At 45.0% G+C, this 18,845-nt stretch overlaps 1 protein-coding gene across 3 annotated transcripts in view; it reads left to right on the forward strand.

Moving 5' to 3' along the window:
* Positions 1-18,845, forward strand: part of SYTL3 (synaptotagmin like 3) — a 778,488-nt gene that overhangs the window by 246,150 nt on the left and 513,493 nt on the right. For all 3 annotated transcript variants that reach the window (XM_069607884.1, XM_069607886.1, XM_069607885.1), the window contains exons 3-4: positions 2,452-2,667; positions 10,494-10,558. In XM_069607884.1, coding sequence (XP_069463985.1) covers positions 2,452-2,667; positions 10,494-10,558 — 281 coding nt within the window. The remainder of the gene's footprint in view (positions 1-2,451; positions 2,668-10,493; positions 10,559-18,845) is intronic.

The following is an 18,845-nucleotide window of genomic DNA, read 5'->3' on the forward strand; positions in this document are numbered from 1 at the left end:
CTTTAGGAGATTGTTATTGTTTATGGGAACATTTGAAACTATTTACCACAACAAAAGGTACGATTGGTACACGTCCCTGACCACTGGAGTACATCCCAGAGGTATTGTTATTGAAATGTACCCATGTGTTAAAAAAAATAGTTAAGTCTGGCCCAGAGCCCAGACATTCAAACTCAACAAGAAACTCTATTCATAATTGTTGATATATGCTCACTTCCTAGATAGATTTCAATGCATTTCACTATGTACTTGCTTAACGGCTTACACGGCTTGAGATATCGCTGATTCATCATGCCCTAAGCCTGGCTAAAAGTAAAATAACATAACACTAGCTAATAGAGGAGAACCAGTTCCTTAAAAATAAGGAAAGCCCAAGTAACCCGACTGCAACTACTTTTTGCCTGACCTTTTTTCTGACTTTTTCTTCACCATCAAAAGTCCAAGGCATCTGCGACCAAGACACAATCCTACCTGGCTGAAATACTCATATGCAGAGATCAGCACAACACCATGACATTTGCACACTCAAATTCATGAACGACAAGAAGGAGAAAAACAGTGAACCGGTCTACAGGCCTGGTCTATGGAACATCATACCCGCTCAGATCAGACTGACCTCCTCTCTCTTGCACTAAAGGAAAGAACTTAACAATCTGCTCTTCAGTGGAAACCATCACCTGCTGATGGTTGAATCTCAGAGCTTGCTTCTCCCATCCTACCTGAACCTCCCCACCCTATTATCACTTCTCTGAGGATCCTTCCACCTGTGAACTCCATTGCTTTCTAGCTGGGTGTGCACTTTATACATTTTATACATGCATTCATTTCACCACACACCGTGGGTAATAATAAGCAGCGCTCAGATACCTGAGGGTTCGTAGCGCTATATAAATGCGAAATTATTATTATTATTATTATTATTAGATGGAGAGCCAAATTATGTAATTTTGTAAATGTTGTGTGTGTTTGGTTTGTTCCAGTTCCCAATAACTCTGTAGAAGCGATATTTGGTGAGGTTTGTGGTTGGTAGCTTCCTTTGCCATTGTATTGGTTGCTGTGTGTATGTCTCGATGCATACTGTGGGGTATTCCATTCAGTACCCACTGGCAGGGACCTACTTTGCCTGTCATGTCAGCAACTCACTGGAAATGGCTACTTGCAAAGTAGCCAAAGACAGCCATTGGCCGCATCCCTACAAGAAAAATGTACAAGCACATATTGTTTGATGGTAGATGTGCCTGACCATTCACAAAACAAGTATGATTGTTGGTGGAAATCAGCACCTGTGGGAGATGTTTTCCTAAAAAATACTCATGTGCCCTAGTTTTTCTCTACGTGGTCTCCCATTAGAAGTGTGTGCCTGTGTGTTTTTGTCAGGAGCTTTCAGATGCAAATCATGTGCTCAATGTTATCCCGCTCTAAGGATTTACCCATTGCAGGCCCTTTAAAAGTGCATTAACGTTTTGGTTTTGCACAAATCTTATTTTCCCTGTGCGTAAAATCGGATGCCTTTCTCATTTGTGACAACTTCAACTCTGCGGGAAACACAGTCAATCTTGCCTATGACTGTTTCAACGGAATTCAAGCTATTTTGGCCTTTACTTTGTTGAAGGCCTTGCGGGATGCAAGGATATTTCTTGTGCGCCCTTACCCACCGGGAAAGCTGAGCTGCAGGGGCAGCTTGGCATGCTGTTTGGGTGTGCCCAAAGCCCTCTTTTGAAGTTTGAGAAATCTGTTACTGAATTTGTGACTGTATTTACCAGCGAAAGAATGGCACACTCAGGTCTGGGTGATATCCCATGCTCTATTCTGCATAGGGTTGTCATAAAAATTATGTTAGAAAAGCTGCCAAATTAGAAGTAACACGCGCATACTCATATGTAACTCAGTATGTATGTCATTCGAGTAATAGTGAGATGCAATCCTATGCCTTCATAAAATTGTGACTTTATAAAATGAAAATCCCACCCTCTATATGAAAATGAGCTGTGGTCTACTTGTGAGGAGGAAGAGAGCGGAACTCATTGAGTTGCACTTCTAGATGTTTAGAGTGCAATAAAAAACAATGAGAATTTCATGTGTTATAAGTGTACCTATGGATATGAAAATGAAGTAAGTGGTAAGGGGGTCATACATTTCATATGAAAGAGGTTGTATAGAGATTTCTGTTATAGGAAAGGGTCGGTCTCACGCTGATGCCTATTTTGAGCAACTCTCCTGAGATCTGATTTGTATGATCTTATTACATGTGAATTGGGATGCTTTTTCTATACTCATGATTTATTTAAACTACTTTCTATGTATTTCACTTTATATACGGCATGGTGTGATTAAACTTTCCTGTAAGCTACATAAATACGGATAATGTATATAGACTCCCGTGTGGGTATACCCAGGATTTCTAATGGAGGGCTCCAACCTGCTGTGACCCCTCTCTTGTGATTTGTGCAGGCAATTAAAAATGCAGCTGCAGCAACTTCGGTGGAAAGGGGCGAAGAATGCAGGGAAGGAGTACAAGGAGAGGTCCTGTGCCAGATGCCAGAAATCACTGGGACGGATGGTGAACCGTGGTGCGGTGTGCCAAGGGTGCAGCCACCGGGTGTGCTCTCAGTGCCGGGTCTGCCTTGGCATTCAAGTATGGAAATGCACAGTCTGCCATGCTTTGGGGTAAGCAACACTATTTTGCAAGCATATAGCTCACATTTGTTTTTTTGTTTTTATATGTTATGATGGTTAAATTATATTTCACAACTATTTATGCACCGCAGAAGCTTTCCAAAACCAAGTATATCTTTATCACTCTCAAGCATATCTTTGTCTGATAGCTTCAATGAATTGAAGCTATCAGACAAACAGCTTCAATTACCTCAAAGTTTAATTAATTGTAAGATTTTTTTTTTTTTTTTTTTTTTTGAGCACTGACCAAATGGTGTTTTTTTTATATAATGATCGGTGGAATTTATGTTAAATGTTGTATTTTTGTACTTCTTTCTTTTTTGTTTGAAAGGTTGATTAAATTCAACCAAATCAATAAATAAAAAAAAAAAAAAAAAAGTAAGTACTTTTTCCTGAGTCCCAACATAATCTTTGGATGGAGACCATGTTCTTACCATTACTCAAGTTTTCAGACAATCTCTCCTGGCTTTACATTCCAGTTGGAAATCTTAGCTACATATTTGTTTCAAAGTTGTCCCTTGCTCATTAGCACCCAGAACAAGATTCGTAGCCAATCATGTGTGTGAAAGCGCGAGCTGTATTCACAGGTAGAAGCCCGCGTTCTCTCGTACTTGATTGTCTAACACTAGCCGCGGCACCGCCTATGCCCTATCCCTAATCCCACACCAGTAACCCACCAAACCAAACCCCACCCTGACCTATACCTAGGCAAGCCTTAGCAATCCCCTTTCCACGCTCATTCCTCAGCTAGCTACCATGGAAGAGCCCCCTTTCATTGCTCTTTTGGCATCCATTTTCTCTGAAACAATATCTTCCTTTGAATTGACAAAGAGCACCACGGGCAGCGTTGCATGAAAGATAAACTGCTTATATGTAATCTTACCGACCACAATTACAGAGTGGTGCATTTCTACAAAACACTGGAAAACCCTGTTTTTTAAGTTTCATTTTTAATGTAGAGGGTTTTCATGTGTGGAGTTCCCCTCTATCCCCAAGAACCCTGTTTCTTTAACCTTTTAAGGCCACCACAACCCCATCCCGGCCCATTTTAGCCGCTTAGCCCACTACCCTTCATTTATTTAATTAATTTTGCACTGTTTTTCGGTTTTATTGTCCGCTCCGAAATGTACCACTCGGTTTTGTTTGCAGTAAAATTACTGGATAGCGATAAACTTGAATCACCCTTAGTACCAATGTCTTGGCATCAAGGGGAGCTAATGGTGATATAATAACCCACTTTGCTCAGGCCCTTAACTTGGGTAGTATGCTGTGACCAGCAAGGCACTGCAGGTTGTTGGTCCTTGATTTTATAGTCATGTTAATAGTGGTCAGCCCCCTGATTAATTCCAGACTCTAATATGACAAGTCTCCTCGTTTTGGGCCTCCTAAAGGATATTTAACTCCACTCCAACTGGCACTACTGCATGGACTTGTAATCACACTTCTGTGTTCAGGTGTATGCTCCATAGGCTACCAGATTTGATTACACGAAGTTCTGCATCCTTACCTTGGGAAGTATCGTTTTTCCAAGTATGAGGCAGCCTCATTGTTCGGGGACTGAGCATGCCATGCTTGTTAGAGCAGAAATGGGTTTGTAATGAATTGTGGTTGTCCTGATCTAGTTCTTTGCAGTTGTCTCCAAACTCTCACAGTAGAGCCCTTCTTAAAAAAGAGTGTTCCATAAAAGTTTGTATTTGGATTTCTCCATTACAGAAATAACTCATTTTCACATCATCATTTTCAGACACAATATTTTAAAACGCATTAAATGGGCAATGCGCATCAGACATAATCTGGCCCTCTAGCTTAATAGTGCCAGGGCATGGAAAAGGGAAGTGCCCCCCAAAATGAAAAAACGAAGAGTGAGACCAAACCAGCAAAGAGATAGGGTAATGCAGTGTTCATCAAATTTGAAGAATTCATGTCAGAAGCAAATAAGATTGAGGTATGCATAAAGGATTCTTCTCAATGATTGTACTGGGCGTGACCGGCCTATTCAGCGTACCCCTCCATAAGGATGTGGTCCCCCAGGACATTAATCATCCACTCACTATCCACCTCCTAAAGAATGCCTCCACAGGATCAAAGATGCTGGCCACCTTCCAACCTATTTTTAATTTTAACATATTAAAGAAAAATTTGAGAAAGCCCAGTAACTACCCAACTTCGAAGTGCATGTAGCGAAACAACTTCATAGCCATCAATAGCGGTTTAGTTGACAAAGAGGGATAATGACTGCACTCACCAATACCAAAGAAGACTATTTCACCAACCTTGATCCAGACCAAGAAACATTCCAAGTACCTTTACAAAAATGTGGGCGCCCCTCTTCCTAGAATGAACACGGCCAAATAACCTGTCCTTTAAGGCTCATTCTCACACAGTAGGGTCTTTCACAGAGTAGAAATAACCATTTGCATATCACTCTGATCCCAGCCACAAGGACAGTCCTGCACCACATTGCCATCCCCCCCAAACATATGTTTCTGACTTATCGGGTGTGATCCATGAGGTGGTGCTGTGCCGCTCCAGGACACAGTGAGCAAATGGTCCACGTCTGGATTATTCTCCTAATTTAGGGTGAAATGCCTCTACTCAGAACAAGCATAGACCATAAACATCTTACTGAATGCATGAATGCATGGCACCACTCTGAAACCGATCCAATATGTGCTCCTAAATTTGGCCAGCAAATCTGGACCCGATTGTCTCAATCCTCTGAGAAGTGGGCGTCATGTCGTGTGTCAAAAAGATACTCTCTTCCACCTCCTTTTTCATGGATTCCTGTGTCCAGGGGACCAAAGCACTTCCTTTACAGTGTGGTACATCCACCTCTAAATGGAAAGCAGGCTAGGGAGCCAGGACAAAATTACAGTCTTCAAAGATCACATACATTATTGGATTACGCGTAACTATCAATCGTTAAACTGAGGTGTTGTTACTGGGTGGCAATAAGTACAAAAACAGGGCCTTTTTATATCTGTTGTGATACACTTGCAGTAGTCACATCCCTAGGGAATGTGGATGCAATGTGTGATTCAGATCTAAAATACTACCTTCTAGATAAACCCGGTGCTGGAGGGTACCAAGATCCCCCTATCGGTGCTCTACGATATCTTACAAATCCTGCACTCCTACTATCTGGTGTACATTAACCAGCTTGCCAGTCATGGCATCTCTGCACCAGTGAAGATTGTCTACACAGAGTTGATGAGTGCAAACCCAGGCAGCTAGCCTGAGTCTAAATATGAAAACCCAAGATATTTTTTTTTTAAATGTATATTTTTTATCTGGCTCCTGATGGATTTCAGAATGCAATGAAAAGTTCTGGTACAAAGGTCCGGAATATCTGCCATAATGTAAGACCTCTACTATATACCAACGGAGAGCCTTAGGACAAGAAACATCGTGTCAGTTAAACATATAAAGTCTAAATGCCGAATAGACAGGGGAGCGTTGTTTTGTCCTGTCTGTATGTCCAGCTGGCTTCAGTGAATGGGAGCTAGAATGGTGGTGTATGGCGAGTGCCTGGAAGCTCAGAGAAAGATGGAACGCTAAGTGAGTGTTTTGAATGAGTGTTCTGTGTGGTGTGCTAGTTGGGGGCTGAGCTGGAGTGATTCAGGTGGACGGCGGAAGTCCCTTTGACCCAAATGTCCTGAAGACCTTCACCTTAGACTGCACCTTGAAACACAAGGACTACAGTCCTGATTCAACCTCCAATGCTGCCTCTGTCTTCTGCCTCGTGTGAAAGGACTTGCCTTGGGAAACATGACACTGGCCGCGAGCTGAGTAAAGAAGGATCCTCAGTCCTGAATCTCTTTTGCTCCGCTTTCGCACGCCACTCCCTTACCGGATGTACAGTGGGGAAAGAGATTCAGAGCGAGGTGCTGGCCCCTGGCATGGCTGTGAGCGCTCAGGACAGTGTCTTCAAAAATCAAGGACTATTTACTTTAGTCTTCTTCCAGGGGCCGCCGGGATGCTCTCAGGCCACCGTGATGCAGAATGATGACGTTGTATACATGTCCGTATTTCTTGCAAAGGCGTCTGGCATGCAGAGAGCCTTGTCTCTGTCGGCTGAGTATGCCTGCAATCTCACGCAAGTGGCAATTGCTGTGAGAGGTCTCTCCTTCTGGTGTTTGTCTGCTGGTGTTTGCCTAGTTATTGATCCCTTAGGGTTGGGCAGTTGAACCTTCAAAGTTACTGGGCTGAAGCCTCCTTTGTCTATGGTTTCTCAAGCCACTGTGCTGAAATGGTTGGTTGATGTGGACTGGTGAGAATCTGCTGGTTATTTGTCTTGTTAATGAACTATGCTGGTTGCTGTGTACGCGTGGCAACTACACTTCTCTCCTGTCATAGCCTATTATGTACTGCACCCAGTTGCTGTTTCTTTTTCTCTCACTTACCTTTGATTATCATTTCTTTCTTGTGGCAGGGATGACCTAAGGGGTGACGGGGCACTCACCCGCCAATCCCCTCGCCCATTATGGAGGAACCTTGCCAGCCCAGTGTAAATACTGAGTGCTCCTAAACTGCTTGCTGCAACTGAGGGGGCGTTCCTGGGCTGGCTTATGCTGTCAAACGTAGTGTAGCCTTTGGCATTTGTGTTCCCCAGTGTGCATGTCCTATGGACCGTGCAAAGCTGGGGGCATTTTGATTCCCTAGCCTTGCATGGCCCATTAGGGAAGCAGGCTGGTGAACAGCACCTCTCAATGTGAATAGGGGAGTGGGGGGGGCTACTGCACCTCTTCGCACATTCAGACGGCCTGGGGCAGTACGCTGGGAGTGCTCTGGCTCCTATGTGTTTATGCAGGAACCTGCAAGCGCTCTTTCCTTCATGGTTGCTGTTTGTGAATCGCAGGAACTTCAGGGCTTCCATGGCTGTGGAAGGTGGCGAAGCAGAGTCAGGCTGAAGGTACAGTTAGCTTTATAATGTAAATTGGGTGCGCGTATACATGTGTGCGTCCGTGAATGAGTGAATTTATGATGAATGTGTCACTGGGTGCATGCGGGCATGGTGTATGGATCACCGGTGAATGAGCGAACGAATGCTATGTGCAAATCTGCAAGTGAGTGAGGATGTTGTGGGAATTGTATTTATTTATTTATTTTATTGGTCATTTCTAAAGCGCCTATACACAAAATGGTATTTCAAAGCGCTTCAAGGCAGGGGAGGGAATAGGGGAGGATGCCAAAAAGAAACATTCTTACTGGGCCTTGAGCCTTTCAGAATGAGCAAGTGCAATAAGCGTTAGGGAGAGACAAAGATACACAGAAAACAAAACTGTCGTACTAGGCCTGTCTGAGCTTCAGACAGTGAAAGTGCTGTGACTTAAAAATAGGTGCGGGGGAGGAGGGATGAAAGGGGAACGGACGGACAGGAGGGCCTGTTGGAAGAGGGAAGAGAAAGGCGAATAAAGCACAGATGCATTAAAAGATGGAGGGTGCAGAGATCAGAAGACACCCTGATTCGAAAGTCCCAGAGAGCGTACAAATGCATTACAAGATGGAGGGTGCAGAGATCAGAAGACGCCATGATTCGAAAGTCCTAGAGAGCATACAAATGCATTGCAAAATGGAGGGTGCAGAGATCAGAAGACGCCATGATTCGAAAGTCCCAGAGAGCGTACAAATGCATTGCAAGATGGAGGGTGCCGTGATGTAAGGCACCATGATTCAGATTGTCATACGAAGGTGAGGGGATCAAGGTTGGGGAAGGACCGACAGAGCATACATGCAGGAGGTGCAGATGAGAATTGTGGCGCAGGAGAGTACAGGGATCCAAATGGTGGGGCACATAAGGCATGCAGGGGGGGCATGGTGAGGGGGAGGGCATCATTGGAACACAACGGCTGAATGGAATGGTATGTGCATCCAGGGGAACATGCAGCTGGTTGGAGTGTGCTGTGTTATAGGCAGGATGGAGCTCACGCAGATCGGATGCCAGACTGCCCGACAGAACACACACAAGTCGCACTTACATTAGGATGCACATAGAAGAGGTATGGCACACAAGGAGCGACCACGAGTAGTTGGTGGGTGCCAGATCCAGTGGACAGAACTGAGTAGAGGGCCAGCAGGTCTCCCAGGCCTGGACTGGGGCAGACAGGGAGAGCCATGGACCTTAGATGGAGGCCCTTTGAGGAAGCCGGCATTCCCCTGCTGGCTTCCGGAGCATTGGAATGAAAACAAACAAAGGAAACCCAATCCGGCTCAGCATGTGCTATCCCTGCAAATGCTAGGATAAGCTGTTGTTGCTGCCGAATGCGGCGGCCATTTTACAGGCCCATGCTGGCATCCTTGGATAGCACCATGCGGTCTCAGATGGTACGAGGCCAGGCCAAGCTGCAGTGAATGGAGGAAAGACTCTTGCAGGGAAATGTGTGCACTTTGTGTTCGTGACGGCCATTGATTTTGATGAGGGAAAGGGGTTAAGGGGAAGATGTAGATATTGTGGGATGGCTCTTTTTAATGGACATCAATGATACAGTAAGCATGATAAGTGCTATTAGATGGCTAGAATGGCATTTTTGGTGCAGCCACTCTAGCTATTTCAATTATGATAAGTGTTATTACATAGCTAGACTGGTCTTTTGTTGCAGCCGGTCTAGCTATAATTTCTTACTGTGGCATGGCATTTTTTACTGTTCATCTACGATGAAGCAAGCTTGATGTGTGTTATTACCTGGCAAGACAGGCATATTTTAGTGCAGCCAAGTATACATAATTTAAGCGGTGTTGCAAGCACAGAATATTACACTCTGTGATTTCAGGGAGCTCCTTAAATATTTCAGGATGTTGGTAACACTATAATGCTCAATGTGGCAAACTCGAGAAAGTGATAACCAAAAATGTCATGTTGCTCACCACTATGCCACCGTTTAGCACAATTATCTGCATTGCCACACAGGTTTTACACTGCCCCAGTTAAGTGCATTTTCTTTTTTAATTTGTTTTTCTATAAAGACAACGTTGCACTCTAGATCTCTTCAAAGCATGGGGGAAAGGAACATTCATACTCAGCTAAGCCAGAGGCTACCTAGAAGACCCTGACATTGCTACGCTAGTTTGTACATTGCCTCTGGGAATGTACACAGTAGTTTTACATTGCCTCCAGCACATTGTTATGAATGTTTAAACAGTGCCATGGCACAAATATGTTACTTTTAAGCAAACATTCCTTTCCGAAAATGATGCAGCACTTTCACATTGTGCCCAGAAAAAGTGTTTCATGTCAGTTCCACATTGCCCCCAGAGAATTGCTTTTTTTTTCACACTGCTCTAATTGGTCCTTTCATTGCCCTGGTCTGCCCACCGCCCATAACTCCACCACAACTAAGGCAGTGCAGATGCCCACTACACACCCACTAACTGACAAGTAGTGGCACACACACACATATTTTTTGGAGTCGACATTTTTATTAATTGGGGGTCTCCTCCAACACCCCCTTTGATCTCCCTCTCCACTGCCCTGTTTTGACTTTGTTCCCTAAAATAAAGGAATGGCATGGACATGTGTGAAGTTTGGGTCGCCGCAGTAGAATTCTAGAATTTGGATTCAAATGTATGATTGCCCGCCCCTCAGAGAGCCAGATGCTCATCTTAAGGGCAACTACTGCTTTCCAGAGGCTGAGTGGACTCTGCTTGCCCCCCTCATGCTGCGTGGTTGGGCATTGGCCCAAGGGCCATTTATGGAGAAGCCAACAATGGCTGCGTGTAAAATGCGTCTGAGGTGTCATTTCTAATAAGAACGTCACCGCATGCTTTGTTTGCATTGCTATACCAGCAGTATGTTAGTAAATTGTTTTCATTTATTTCAGGGAAGTGAAAGTAAAAACAGGTGAATGGTTCTTTGAACAGCGGGCAAAGAAATTCCCAAATGCAGGTACTGAGTGTGTTTATATATGCAATTGTCTGTAATGAACTATATTACTATGGCCTTTTAAATGAATATGCAGCTCGATGGAGGGTGTTGACAGCTTATATCGATGGGAGTCACATTACTAGGACTACTTTTTGGGTCAGTGAAGTTCTGAGTCCCCTTCTTTGAATGGAGGATGGTTTGGGAATGCCCCGAGGTAAGCCCGAGCAGGATTACTGATGCCCCTGCTACTGAAAAGGCTTCAGCTTGGATGGAAAGAGTGTTGTTGTGAGCCCACTTAGCAATGGTCTACTTTAAGCATCTTCACTATGTGCCACTGGGTGTGGAGATTGATTTGTTTTGGAAAAGGGAATTGATGTACCAGTGTCTTATGGATGGTCCTGCGGTTACGGATAATATTGTGTCTTTTACAGAGACCAAAGAATGACTGTATGGATGTGTTGTGCAGATTTGGAGCTTGGTCTTGCAAGTGCATTGCAGTAGGGACACTGTGCACAGTCTGAGCATTGGAAAACGCCACTTTGCGCTCATGCAAAATAATGTAGATAAAAAGATGTTTATTTTCTTCAGAAACCGCCAAACAAGATGGACGATATTTATTAATTAACTGGAGACGTCAAAGCCATATGTCTTTCTGACATGGACGCTATATGTGCGTCCCCAGAAATGCCATTATTGAATTTAACACAGAGCGGTCAGGGTGCTGCTATAAATAACACTGTCTTCAGCACAGTGTCCCTCATCATGAGTATGGCGGTGTGGGGAAATACATTGGGCCTCATTACGAGGCGCTGTTAACCCCTTACCGCCTATTACGAGGTCTCCTCGCAGGACCTGTAAAGGGCCCTTAGCGGGTCCCGCGAGGAGACCAGGGAGCTAACAACAGGCCCGTTATTAACCCCCTATGGGGGCTCGAATGGGAATGGGGATGTACCGGGTCCGGGTTCCTCAAATGAGGAATTACCGGGTCCTCCAAGGTTGGAATGGCCCGGTAAGTCCTCATTTGAGGAACCCGGACCCGGACCTGAGTTTGGAGGCAGCCATGCCGCAAATAGCGTCATGGCTACCTCTAAACCCGTAATGAGGCCCATGGAGTCTATCCAAACTTTAACTCATCTGTTGACGCAATATCATACGTTGCATAATTTGCGGATGGTTACGCCGGGGGAATTGCGTATATACGGATGAATGGCTGTCGTCCCAAGGACTCTGGTTGGGCGTATCTAATGGTGATGAAGTTTCGCTCACAATTGCAGTTCTTACATTTTTATAGCAAATTAATTTCATTGCTCTTAGGTGATAATGTTAACATTCTTGTAAATCATTATATGTATTTTTATATGACTGTGTATTTTATTAACTTTCAAGCACTTCTAGGCACTTTATTTCCTTTTTTAAATTACTCCTTGAGAATTATTATTTTGCATAGAATTGTACTGTTTTGTTATTTGAGATGTTTTTTTATTAGGTTGCCTATTTCGTTTTGTCATTTTGTGTAAGGTTTACTTATTTAAACAAATTTCACAATTAAAAAAATTGAGGTAGTGGATTTACTGCCACTTTTACTGCACCGCCATATAGACTTTGGAGCTGATGTGGAGGAAAAGCCTCCAGCACTTGATAAATGAGGAATAACTGCCCGCAGAATTACTGCAGTGGTCATTCCTCTAATCTGGAGTCCTTTGGGACCACAGATCTCGCGTGAGTTGCATTTGTTCGCTCATTATCTTGAATGCTGGACCTGCACTGTGACTATTTACAGGCACCTTTTAGTCAAGACAGACAGAGAGAGGCTAATGGCTGGTGACTGCCAGTTCACTCGATCCTCTTCCAGAGAGGGACTCTTAGATTGAAAGCAGTGTCATATTACATTGCAGGTGTAGTTTTCCCTCTTGGGCCTAGGTGTAGACTTGTGTCAGGGCAAAGTTCTCCCAAGTCACTCACAGACTCAGGGAGTTATAGAGTCCCTGGAACCTGGTTTGTCATGTTGGTGTCTGGACCTCCAAGTCCCTGGTCATAGCGCAGCTTCTTTGCCTGGGTGTTGTCATCCCCTGGGATCCTAGATGGCCTCTGGTGGTCGCTCGACCTGTTGTGTCTTCTGGAGTCTAGAATGGGCAGGTGCACAGTTCCCCTTCCTGCCCTAGTGGTCTCTTTTAGGCTTGGATGTCTCACCTGGGACAGGTGTACTACTAGGCATTTTGCCCACCTGGGTTGTTCCAGGTTGTTCCCGGTAGAATTTCCTTTCCTCCTACAATGGTACTATTTCTAGAGTTTTCGATGTCTAGAAGATGGCTTGCTCCTGTCACCCTCGTCTGAATCCCAGCCCTGTTTCTCTATGTCCACCGCTCTGGGTCTTGGAGTTAAGGCATCCTGCTCAATCAGCAACCTGAGGCGGTTCAGTCACCCATAAACCACCCTTATGGGATTTAGTGCCCCTCTTACGCTGTAATGGATATACTGGCCTCCTTCCTCTTTAAGCGGTATTGCACCTCTCACATGTTAAGGGATATGATGCACCTCTCACTGACACTATTCTTCCGGCATGTGCTCTCACTGTCCTTTTTTCCTGTTCTGCCTCTGGCTTCCTCTTCTACTTGATCTGCCCTTCTTTCTCTTCCCCTCTTGCTCCAGTCTCCATCTAGGTATTCTCACTCTCTCTCTCACACACACATACACACACACACATTGGCCCGCATTAACGGTAGGAGGTAACCATGCCGCTATTAGCGGCATGGCTACTCCTTTACCGCATACCGGGTCCGTGTAGGCGGAATGTGGATGTACCGGGTCATTCCAACCTTGGAGGACCCGGTAAGTCCCCATTCTGAAAACCATTCCCGATTCCCATTCGAGTCCTCATAGGGCTCAATGGGAATGGGGAAGGAGCTAATAACGGAACCGCAATTTGCGGTACCATTATTAGCTCTGAAGTCCCTTAGCGGGTCCCGTCCTTAACATCTGGTCAGACCAGGCGACGTTAAGGACGGGACCCGCTGAGGGACCTCGTAGTAGGGCGCTAAGGGGTTACCGGCACCGGTGACCTTACCGGTGCCGGTAATCCCTTAGCGCCTACCGTGTAATGAGGCCCATTATCTCCCTCTGTCTGAAATGCCCGCCGTCCTCTGAACACAAAGCTACTGGAGACTGGCTGACTTTTATACTGTCAGTAAAAGGGCGATTGGGGCAATACGGGCTCTAATAATCTTTCCTGGTTCCCATGACTCTGATTGTTTCTGGCCCTGTGGCACCACTTCCTCGTCTTATGGGTCACTATTCCCCCGTCTTAACTGCAAGTGAGGGGAGTTTTCTACTTGTTTAGTTTCTTTGAACTCCATGTTAGGGTCAGGCAGGAGGGCCCTGGCTTCTCCCTAAACCAGTGATTTGGCTTACAAGCTAGCAGGAAACTGTCTCTCCCATGCCAGCGCTCCATCTGCCAGATTGCAGAGAACTAGCTATTATATGTCTATTTGTTGTATGGACTTGAGAGTTGTGGTTTGTAGTTGCGCTTCCCAGCACAACATGTTATTCTGTCCCTGCGTACATTTCGCTTCAGAGACCGGTTCACTATCTATGTCCGCAATTGGTATTAAATGTCAGGCACACATCATGGATGGTTTTCTTCTTTCCTCAGCTGCTTGGGTTTGTGTATTTGAGCTTTCTCACTTGGCTGCAAATTCTCTGATGCCTACTACCTTTAGGAGACACCTGTGCTCTAGGTTTCTTTTGTCTTTGGAGGACTTCGTAAACTTTGTGAATCTCCCATTCACCACCTCTGTGGGTCGCATCATAGAGTTCCCAGTATTACCCAGTCTGCCTTGGCCTGCGTGGCCACAGTGACTTTGGTCATGGAACCGACCTGGAGGCCCTGGTATTACTGATCACGTTCTTCCTCCTACTGCAATACCACCGATGGCAGCAGACAAGACCTGCCAATAAGAAGAAGAACACCATTATACACACAGTTATGGTGAGGTAAGGTTGTTAATTATTAATAACACACACAATATCCTGAAGGGTACACAGAGCAGCCATACGATGAGCGGCAGCTCATCAGTTTGAGGTATCAGACGCCTTTTTCTGTTAATTAAACACTATGGGCCTCAGTATAATACCGGTGGTAGCCGTGTCGGTATAACAGGCACAGCTGCCGCCGGTATAATTTTTTTCCGGTGCCCTTGAATGGGCATTTACCAGGTAATTATGGCCTCGCCAGACCCGGTAACTGCCCATTCGCGGCCACTGGAAAAAAATGCCCCCATTCCCATTGAGCCACATAGGGCTCAATGGGAATGGGGAGGTCGGATGCACCGGCACCATTCAGAATGGTGCTGGTGCACCCGACATGCTCTGCTCGTGAGTGCCAGTGCGCCCGCCAGGTCAGACCTGGCGGGCAGGAAGGCACCCGCGAGCAGAACCCGTAGTTTGCCGGTCCGGTAGCAATGGTATCGGCAAGCTTACCGGTATCATTGTTCTTTCTATAGCTTGCCAATGTACATTAAACCGGCACTCACGAGCAGAACTCGTAGTTTGCCGGTCCGGTAACAATGGTATCGGCAAGCTTACCGGTACCGTTGTTCTTTCTATAGCTGGCCAATATACAATAAACGGTTTAGCACCGGTCTTTATGATGAAATGTATGTCAGTCGTAGAGATGGTAACCAACTCCATACAGCTATCCTCGCCTTGAAACAACCTACCAGTTAATGATATTCCAGTTGCCTTACCACCAGAACAAATCCTGTTACCCACTGACTCTTCAATCTTTCCTAGTTCATTAGGAAATTGCAGCTGGGGTGGCTAAAGGGGCCACAATTTCCAAGTTCAAAGCACAAGTCAGGGGCTATTCCTAAGGCAAGGAACCTAACCGGACTGGCAGGCAGTCATGCTTCCCATGCTTCTCTTTGTGTGACCCAGAACCAGTTACAGCCTGCCCAAGGACTGGGCATGATTCTGCTGGTGAGAGCTCAGATGCCCTTGATTTTCCCCTTTGCTGTGAAGGTACATTCTCGGCACCCAAAGGTACAACCGCTGTACTGCCAGAGGTTTCTCCAGAGCCGCACAGCTGCTGGTATTCAGGAGTCATTTCCCAGCATTCATGCCCATAAGTTGTGCTGCACATCTTCAAAGATACGTATACACTCAGAATTCTGGCAGTCCTGTACCTCTTCACAGGCAATGTCCCATTGCAGCCTTTATCCTGACGTCATCACTCTGTTGATCAGTTGGATTAGGACACATATGGCCATCTCGTTGAGAGTCGCGATAATGTGGAGCTCACCAATGTTTGTATTCGTGTTGGTGAGCTGTGCCTCACAGATAAGTCCGGTTGCTTGTTCTAGGTGGCCTAAAGGGCCATCTAACCGTTGCCCCTTATACACACCCCAAGTCGCAAGGGCTGTACTGGCCCCATCCTAAATTTGATTGGCTACTTCCCTTTTCTGTCTTCCTCTGTTCAGCTTCTCTTTCTCTTGCTGGAGACGGATGGCAGACCCCCTCAGTGTATTTTGGAAAATGAATAGTGACCTGAAACACAGACAGAGGAAGGGTACATATTATGATGACTAATGTGGTGTTCAAAATAACATACATAACTATCTGTCCATCTGTCTATCTTGCTCGCTGTGTCTGACCCGGGAGACTGACTAGACATCTGTGTTTCTTATGAACTCAGTAACATCAAACGTAGGTGACACACGGTACTGTATTAAGGTACACGTTTCTATTGTCTAAATATTCACTTTGCTGGCATATAGAATGTGTGGTAATCAAACACACCCTTGTCACTTTTATAGGAGCCAAAGTGGAAAGTAGATAGCAGTAGAGATCCATAGACTTAATATAGTCGTTTCCTAACACTGCACTCTGATGTTCTATGGTACATTCCCCTGGTACGGGTACAAGATGGAAACCACAGGCAGGGGCTCCATCTCAGTGGGCCTGCTCCCATTACTGCTCTGAGACCTTTTTCTCACCACTACCATCATGTTCGATTGGTATCTGTACCAGTAAATGGTCTCCTTCCAAACATGTCTTGCAAAAGAGAATAAAAAGAATGAGTTAAGTCAGGAATGTTATATGGTTTAGGGCATATTTTAGGTACTGATGTAGGTCTTGCAACAGGTGTTCCATTCTTTAACAACTCATTTGAGCTAGGGGTAACCTTTCGGGACTGTTTCCCAGCATTCAATGCTTGGAGGTATTCACCATCCTACAATCAATTTGGTATGGCCTCACATTAATAGGGAATGGCAACGTGGAGGCATATAGCAGGTCTAAGGACAAACCCAAACCACATTTCTACCCCACATTCTCATATCCATTTATATCAAATGTTCCTCTTGCCAGCAGACTACAAACCTCTTTTTATAGCTAGGCCAGGCCTTGAGATCTGAGGTAGTCACTTGATTGGAAAGATTATAATTCTGTCGCAGTCCAGTGGAAGTACAAAACACACTACAAATCAGCACAGGGGCTAACACAGTAAATAAAATGAAACCAGGCATTTTGATCACTTTGATTAACAGGTGGTGCCACCTGCTTACAGTGGGTCACATGAACCCAAGTTGGGTGCCCCTGAAACTTTACAGCGGAATGTGATACTAACAAAACTTGGAATGGCCCCTTCCACCTCAGAGCCAAATCCAATTTCCTTTCATGTTTCGTCAGTATAAAAAGATTGCCTGGTTGCAGAGAGTGGTCGGGAACCAGTGGTTATTTAGGCATTGCTGCCTTAATCTGTCATAAGTTAAGTGGAAATTGGAATCAATAGCTTTAACAGATGGAGATACTGGGAATCACACAGATCGGCCATATAATATTTCATAGGAACTGAGTCGTGTCTTTCTGCTTGGGGTGCTTTGCATGCTAAATAATACAAAGGGAAGGGCCCGGGCCATTTTAGCCTGTCGCATGCCATAGTTTGGTCAGTTTATTCGTGATCAATCTACCGCACCTGCTGACTAGGGATGGCATGGGAAATTTAAATTGTGTTGCATGATTAAAGTGGACAGAAGTGATTTCACCACACTATATACAAAATGGGAAACCTGATCGCTGTTGATGCTAAGAGGCACTCCAAATCTAGGGACAAAGTCTCTGACAAGTCTCCTCAAAACAGTTACTGCACCTGCTCTCCTGCAGTGGTATGTCTCCACCCACTCACAGAACAGATCAAGTATAACAAGAAGGTAATGAACGTTATTGCATTGACACAATCAATCTGGAGGCCCACAGATTGGCCGTAAGGAGAAACGCATGCTCTCTGGGTGGCTGGTACATCTTTCCACACATTGTTTCGGAGTTAAAGGGTACAGCATCTGCAGTATTCAGAAGCTATTGTAGAGCAGTCGGTGGAGAATCTGTCTAGTGACATAACAATCACTTCTATTTCCACATGAGCCTGACCATGAAACATTCTAACAAGGTGTGACAATATTTTGGGTGCCACTAATTGCCCTTGGTCTTCTCTCCACAGAGAGTTGTCATGTAAACAAAAACCTTTCTTATCCAATTATCTTTGACACTGGTGGGTGAATTTTCTTGCATTTTAGCCAGCTCATCCAGGTTCTTATATATGAAGGGGACAAGACTGGTTTTAACAGGGAGAATATATTCATCTTCTGAGTCAGATATAGCTGCTTGTTTGGCAGTTCTGTCCGCAAAATCATTGCTGAAACGGACATAATCATCCAGGTTCTGGTGTGCAGCATATTTGATAATGGGTTTCCTTTCAGGTGACATAATAGCATCTAGAAGGACTTTTACATACTGGCTGTTTTTGATAGGGCATCCTGTCAATGTCAGAAACCCTCTGCTTCCAGAGCTGACCAAAGACATGGGCTAACCCTAATGCATAACAGGAGTCAGTATACTTCTTCACAGATTGTTGATCGGCTAAGCTACACACTCTTGTTGCTAATTCTGCAACCTGGGTACAGGTGAACTGGAGCAAGTTTCCTCTCTCCACCACCTGCCCAGGCTCCCACACCGTATATCCCACAATCAATTCCCCATTTTGATCTTGATAACATGATCCATCAATGAAGTAAACTATGTCTGCTTCAGGGAGGGGAACATCAGTTAGATCAAATTGGGGTGTCAGTAGTGAGTTAGTAATGGAGTCACAATCACGAGGTTCAGTATCCTGCAGCATCCCTTCCAGGCGCGAGGGGAGCAGAGATGCTCGATTTAGTATTGCGCATCTAGTCAGTGTATTATTGGAATAATTAAACAACACAATCTCATATTTTTTAGCCCAGGACATGGACATGTGCTGTGTTTTTATTTTCAG

This window comes from Ambystoma mexicanum, chromosome 4q (genome assembly GCF_040938575.1).
Source record: "Ambystoma mexicanum isolate Mex_15411 chromosome 4q, UKY_AmexF1_1, whole genome shotgun sequence".
NCBI classification, from domain to species: domain Eukaryota; kingdom Metazoa; phylum Chordata; class Amphibia; order Caudata; family Ambystomatidae; genus Ambystoma; species Ambystoma mexicanum.